We start from the raw sequence: 7,500 nt of genomic DNA, 5'->3' as shown, positions 1-7,500 counted from the left end.
CCTTCCGCAGCAGAACCACGGCTCCTGTGTGATTAGCTCGAGGAGCTCCGGCCACCAACGTCAGCTCAGACTTTCTCATGAGACCTTTGGCTGAGTCCACAGAGAAGCCTGGGACAGATTCATATCAACAAAGTGATGATTTTGAACCTGATTTCACATGATCTTGAGTGGGATTGAGGTATGCGAGTGTATCTTGAGTGGGATTGAGGTATGCAAGTGTATTCATGTTGTCAGGATACCACTATCAGCAGTCAATGCCAATACATTTGGAGATTGGAAATGAAAAACAATCTATTAAAATATTGCATAGAAAGAGTTCTGCCATAATGTTCTTTGTCTACAAACCCAGGTAGCTGTTGTGAGAGACGTCCTCAAAGGAGCTTTTGGACGGATCCAGAGTTTTATAGACCAGGGCGTCCTCAACAGGGCTGGCCATAAATAACAGCCCTGAGCGTACAGACAGGAGGACAGATACAGTAAGAGAATAGTTCAGATGATTTAGAGAAAAAAATACACATCAATTCATCAAAAACAATTTTTCTAGGGACAACTACACAAATAAATAATCTGATAGCTGTCTTAAAGTCAAGTCAAGTCAAGTCACCTTTATTTATATAGCGCTTTTTAAAAATACAGATTGTATCAAAGCAGCTTTACATTGATAACATGAAAATAATACAACAAAGTTTGTTTCTAGAAGAAAATTGTGTCATCGTCCAACCTAAGTAAGGCAGATCAATAATATTGTTGAATATTAAATGTCCCCAACTAAGCAAGCCAAAAGCCAAGGCAACCAAGTCCCCCTGTAGTCAATAATTTTATCCCTTAAAACTCATCTTTGATCACCAAAATGACATATTTAAACGTTTTTTCCTTGAAGAAGAATTCTTCATGTCTTAAAATATCTTGAATGTAACTCGACACCCTTCCCTCATTTAGTATACGTATTTCTATGAACATGCAAATGAGCCCCGCCTCCACTCACTCAGCTCAGAGATCCACTCATTGACGATCACATGTTGACCTGGGGTGCGTTTCCCGAAAGCATCGTTAGCTAACTATGGTCGCAAGTTCCATCGTTATCATCATAGTTCAACGAGTCTGTGTTTCCCGAAACCATCATTCTAACGAACATTTGCAAACAGCATCGCAGAGTTGTGTGTGTGTAACGACAGATCTCGACCTGTGGTCTGAAGCAGAGTTTCCTGTTTGCATGACATGTGGACTCAATAAATACTGATCTTGAGCAAAATAAGCAAGCTGACATTCAGTACAATCTATATCTTTTATTTAGAATACATACAAATGTCATTTCGTTTGTCAAGAGATTTAAAGCATAATTTTTGAAGTACGCATGTGCGAACGTGCTCTAGCCTATGATTGAATCTGGAAATAGTCGTCAGATGCCAAGTCCGTAATTTATAGCAAAACATCTAGCATTAATTTGATCTCAAGCAGATTCCTTAAAAGTAGTTATCACTCCACCACGTACGTGACATGATTAACAAACGTGATTCAACTACCAATTTGCAACAATACAGTTTCGGGAAACAGTCGTGATTAGCTAGTTGATTTCTTCAACGATGCATCGTACTACGGTAGTTAAGCAGCGAGTTACGTCGTTGACAGCATTGTGCGGGAATCACACCCCTGGTTGGTTACAAGGTAGTTTTGAGACTGCGTGTTTTTGAGACTGTCTTTGGTTCACTGCAGTTTTAAGGAGGAAATACTCAGCAATGGTGTCGACTTATGAATTTACACATGGTTTGTCTTAAAGCATATTAAAAACACCACATAGACACATAAACAACAATAAAATCTTGATATTCATGCAGGGGGACTTTAACATATTGACCTAGTCATAGGAAAACAATTAATCAATCCAATGTCCTAATATCATTTGTGGCCTATATGTGACTGTGACATTCTACTAACTATAAGTATCTTTGCAACTACAAGTCAACTAACTCTCATTGAAGTATTAGTAAACTGTGAGGTTAGCGTTCGGGTTAGTAGAATAAGTTGACATGTAGTTGCAAAGTTACTTAGTCACTAGAATGCCTAAAGTGAACTCAAAATAAAGTGTTACCAATCGTTTAAATGAGTGGTCCAATATAACGTCGAAAAGCTCTCAATCCCATTACCTTTCCAGTTGTAGGTACCCGGAGCCCCAAACAGTATGTAGTTTTTGTCCGGTGTGAAGCTAGCAGACAGACCCTGCTGACAGAACCCAAACTGCTCGTGTCCATGAGCACGACCTTCGCAAAACTTCCACTCTCCCCCGTCCAGATCATCTCGCTCAGTCAAATCCTCACTCAGCACATAACAACGTCCGATCGGGTCACGTGTCTCAAACGACTGGTTGACATGTTGTCTGAGCTCATAGAGGTGAGCACATGTCTGTGAGATGACATCAGAACAAAAACAGGACACATTTAGGACACATGCTACAATGACCTTGGTCCCATTCTACCCTATTTTTATTTGATTTTCCTCACTGACAGTCCGCTTTGCAAGCAGTGGTGAATGAAGTACTCGAGTTGCATTGAATTCTCATTATCTGAGGCTTCTAGACTAGACGTGAATTTGGACGAGCTTAGTGCTGAATCATTTTTCATCAGCTCTATTCCATCAATAAGAATTTGTGCAAAGAACTGTGGGTGTTTTGAGGACATGAAGGATACGCTTGATGCATCCTTCAAAATATGCTAAATGAAGGATGCTAAAAGAAGGCTGCCTTCTCAGGGATCTTTAAAATTGAGATGGTCTTTTGATGGCGCTTGCCAGTGTTACAACCCTGTCTTTTTATTCTCTACCTGATGGTGGCAGTATAACATCCGACTGTGACGTCACTGTTAATTAGATCATTTGTGGGTGGAGAGTTTAAATGTTTGGACTGATCTACTCAACGTTACTTCTGGTGGAACGTAGTTCTCCAGAGAAGTCGTTTGCTCCAATTTGTTTATTATTTACCAACATTCATTACCCCATTGGACTATAATTTTCTTGTTTATTTAAATCCCTAGACATGGTGTAATATTTCTGTAACAGATAATTTTTTTCTTAATAAATAATCTTGCAATGCAAACCTTTGGTTTGTATGCGTAATCCTCTTTATGTTACAGTCGGGAACAAGCCAAGGTTACTAGGATGCAGCCAACGGTTACATCCGAAATCGAATACTTACCTACTATATAGTGTGCAAAAAAAGTATGCAAAAAGAGTAGTAAGTCCGAATACATAGTATTGGAAGAACAGTAGGTGAAAAGTACCCGGATGACCTACTACTTCTGGCGAGATTCTGAAGGTTGCATATGATGGACGCTTTACTATCCCATGAGGCCACAGGAGAGGATTTATAAAATGGCAGTGACACTGGTAGGTCACATGATAATGACAACATGGCGGATATAGTATGTTCCGGATTACATTCATACTACCCATATTCATTCTATAAAGAACATACTATTTTAACGGTCCAGAAGAAATTTCAAATTCCAATGTAGTTCCTACTCAGAGAGTATGCGATTCCGGACACCCCGAAAGATTAGCCCTGATCAATAATACCTGACCCAGCTAATCAAGGTGTTCAGGTTTACTTCAAAATAGCAAGCATGTGTGCTGGAGCAGGATTGGAGATGAAATCTGCATGTAATTATCCCTCCAGGAGCAGGCGTAACCCCTCCCGTCCTACTCATCCCGCTCCACCCGGGTCATGGCACCATTAGCCCCGTTTCCGCCACAGGGGTGGAACTCGGTGTGTTGCATTTTATTTCAACCACCATTTTTAAAAGTCTGTTGCGGTGCGTGCAGTAAGAGTTATTTTGGTATTCGAATCAACAATGAAGTTTAAAAAATATGACTGATGGACCGACGATGAGGTTCAGGCTTTATTACGCTTAAATTCAGAGGATGAAATCCAGCGGGAACTGTAAAGTAGCGCGCAGTCCTACGTCACCGGACTAGCTTCTCTTTGGCTCTCAACGAAGGCGGTCGCATTTTCTTACCCTTCTCTCCCTTATCTCCCCTGCTTTGCTCCTCTCGTCTTGTCTAGTCTACTTTCTTGTACTTTGAGAGACTCTCTCCGCACTGCTCTCCAAACTAAGAAATTATGGATTTGATCAACTGGTCTCTCAACGCAATTGACACCATCTTCTCGACGAGAAGCTTGGGTTCGGGGGAACCTGACTGCCCTGCCGGAACGTTCGCAGCTGGCTACACGATGGACGCGTGGGAGAGGTGGCGGGTCGTGTGTCTGGCGGCTCTTTCCGTGGAGGACATTGAAGATATCTACCTATTCGGAACCATGATAACAGGTTTTCTGCTGTTTGGATTAGGCATTGCCCTGGTTTATCGAGGAATTAAGAAGACGGTGACAGCTGTCCAAAACCCCACAAGGCTGCCCGTCATGATTGAAGCAGTGGGCAGAGCTGTCAGCACTCATACTGTGACTTTGGTGACTATGAACCAAAATATTGATAACATCTTGGAGAAGCTTACAGCTTTGCAAAGGCAAATGGTTTCGGAGACCCAAATGGACCAGGAGCTGTGTAAATTGGAATGCGGCTACTCGTTCCAAGACCAAACAATCCCTATCTTATCTGCTTTCGGCCCCCCTCTACCAGCACTGGCCTTGGCCTTGGCTGCTGCTGCAACAACAACTCCTCCAGTAGAGCACTGCTGTGAGACGCTCTTGCGTTCCTTACCCCACTCCCCACAGACACCTGCTGATTGTTGACTCTGTCTGGGACCTGATCAAGGTTGACTCCATGGCAACTGCTGTGTATCGCTATGACATCCTGCGGACTGAGGCACCTAGATTAGGATGTCAGGCGTAGCGACTCTCGAGGCCTACACATACACGGACTCTTACATATACACAGATATGCAATCACCCTCCCCCACCCCCCATCCCTCGCCTTCGACGATTTGTACCCCCAGTCTGACAGGCGGGTCTGTGACCAGCGCCGAGAATGGCTGCAGGACCGGATGGCTGCTTGCCTGTGCTGGGTTACCTCCACCCCCCACTCCCCTCCCCTGTTGCAAGTCTTGTGTGTTCATGTTGTGTACTGATTATGTGCTAATGTTGCTGAGGTTTTTTTACTGTTCCCAAACTGTACTCCTTACAGGAGCATAGTCTGGGGGTTGCCTTTTTTTTCTCCTCACCTCTCCTCATGTTATGCTGTATTTTTTTTCCTCAATGCTCTGTCTTCCTGTTCTGTCTACCCCCTTGTCATATTGTATGTATGTTTGTATGGACAGGTTGATGGCGGAATTTCGCTGGTACCTGTGACTAGTGACCAATAAAGCTACTACTACTACTACTACTACTAGTTTGCCTAATCTTCCCGGTACTTTAGACTGCGGTGGAAACACGCAGAAAGCAACAGGTCTGGGGAGAAAAAACGTTCCTGGGACAAATTGTTGTGGTTAATTTCGGTGGAAACGTGGTAAGTGTAAACCCTCCGGTCCTACTCGGCCCGTTCCGAGCAGGACTCGAACTGGGACTCGGGCGTGCTAACGAGGAAGCTAAAGACTGTAGTCTCTAGCGTCAGTCGCTAGTGCGCCTCTTGAGATCAGGGTAGTAAGGTTTACCTGCACAGCTCTCACTAGCTGGCCTCCGTGACACTTGACCCCTAAACCTCACTCCCATCCGGGTCACGGCACCATTGTAACCAGGGCATGACATTAACACCTGTCAACCCGTCAAATGCGGGTGTACTTCAGCGGTGGCGTGTGACACAGTTACTAGCCACTTTGGCGAGTTGAATTTTATATAATATACATTTTTCAGTTGTAGTCTTTTAAACAGGTATCTGAAATAATAAACTATGTGCAATCTAGTGTTGTCGAAAATAATCCATCATCTCAATCATCTCTCCGATAGTGAGTTGACGCACAAACCTGCGTCCCTTTACTCACTTGTTTCATTTGCCCTGGATGAATATTGTTGGTGTTACAGGGCTTGCATTACGGCGAGGGATTGCATGTATTGAGCATAATTTTACTCATTCCCACAGATTTTGTGCTCACACCCAAAGTGCACGCACATAAAGACAAGTGTTGGCTATATAAAACAGTATAAGGGGTCCGTGCATCAGGTCTTAAAGCGACAGCAGACTAATATACCGGCTGCCAAATTATGAGATAATATTAAAAATATCTATATGTCAACATTGTGGCCTGTGAAAACACTGAGTGGCTTGTAACTTTGGAAAACCACTAACCACAGTGGCTGATGAGCAAAAAAGTTATAAAGTCAAGCCCTGATTGTAACCCCTCCGGTCCAACTCAGCCTGCTCCGAGCCGGACTTGACTCGGCATTGGGAGGCGGGTGCTAACAAGGACGTTAAATACCACAGTCTCTATCTCTCACTAGCTGGCCTCCGCTACACAGGGTTTATAAACTCTACTGCAGGATTTAATACACAGACAATGATTGCTTCACATCAGATCTGTCTGATGTACCTGTCACACATATACTCACCACCACTTTTCCACCAATCCCTTGACTTTTGACTGTGACTCCCAACCACTGGTTGTCTTTGCTCTCCTGTTCCAGACTCACTTGAGAAAACAAGAAACATTTTTCCTTGAATGGACACTTAGCTTAGCAGAGATAATAGTTCATCACATGAAAATGAAGCTGAAGTGTTACCATTTCCATCGATGTCCACTCGTTCACACTTCTCCGATGTAACCGGACAGCGATACAGGGCACCAGGACGGCTGGTCTGCAAAATTCCCACGCCTCGGGCCTGAGGAGCCCCAACCAATATCCTGCAGAAGAAGAACAAGAATTATTATTTTTTATTAAAAAAATTGAGTGTTCATCGGAGGGGTCCAAGACCCCACGACTTTTGTCGCACTTGAACCATGAATACAAACACACACAATAATGTAATGGATTCGAGGAGTTTTTAAAAAGTAACAAATCCTTCTCTCGCGGATCAATCTGACCCCCCTTAGGAATGAATGGAACGTGAGGAATGCTTCAGTACACAGAGAAAACCTAAAAATGCTCAAAATTCAAACTAAAAATGCTAAAACTTTACCAAAATATTCTTTTATAAATGTCTACATGTGTTTCTGAATGCATACTGAAGAAACTGACTTTAGGACCCAGTGGAACAGCTCATTTGCTCATATAGAGATATAAGGCCATCTAGAGTCATGGATATCATGTTATATTATCTTTTTTTTTTTCACAAGAGTTCGGCAAAGACACAGAATTTAGAAAACTGAGCTGAATTAAAAGGTTTATGCATGAAATTGTGAGTTATTCTGAATTTAAGTTGAAAGAATGTGAGGAATGTGCTTAAATTACAATTTATGTATTATTTGTAAAATAAAGGTAAAGGTAAAAAAAAATTCTCTAAAAAAATGCATTTAAAAATGGAAAAAAATATGATCAAAATGAAATAAAATAAGCTTTCTGGACAAAAAAAAAAGAAAGAAATTTAGGGCTCCGGGTTATTTTGACCCTCAGGGAAGGATGAG

At 42.4% G+C, this 7,500-nt stretch overlaps 1 protein-coding gene across 4 annotated transcripts in view; it reads right to left on the bottom strand.

The window, feature by feature from the left end:
* Nucleotides 1-7,500, bottom strand: part of itga7 (integrin, alpha 7) — a 51,145-nt gene that overhangs the window by 32,330 nt on the left and 11,315 nt on the right. For all 4 annotated transcript variants that reach the window (XM_079857266.1, XM_079857267.1, XM_079857265.1 and 1 more), the window contains exons 2-6: nt 6,659-6,780; nt 6,488-6,567; nt 2,145-2,400; nt 346-447; nt 1-108 (exon numbers count right to left, since the gene is read on the bottom strand). The exon at nt 1-108 is cut by the window's left edge and continues 100 nt beyond it. In XM_079857266.1, the coding sequence (XP_079713392.1) occupies nt 1-108; nt 346-447; nt 2,145-2,400; nt 6,488-6,567; nt 6,659-6,780 (668 nt within the window). The remainder of the gene's footprint in view (nt 109-345; nt 448-2,144; nt 2,401-6,487; nt 6,568-6,658; nt 6,781-7,500) is intronic.

This window comes from Squalius cephalus, assembly GCF_949319135.1.
Source record: "Squalius cephalus genome assembly, chromosome: 22".
NCBI classification, from domain to species: Eukaryota; Metazoa; Chordata; class Actinopteri; order Cypriniformes; family Leuciscidae; genus Squalius; species Squalius cephalus.
The sequence above is the reverse complement of the archived record's forward strand: the minus strand, read 5'-3'. Positions and strand labels throughout refer to the sequence as shown.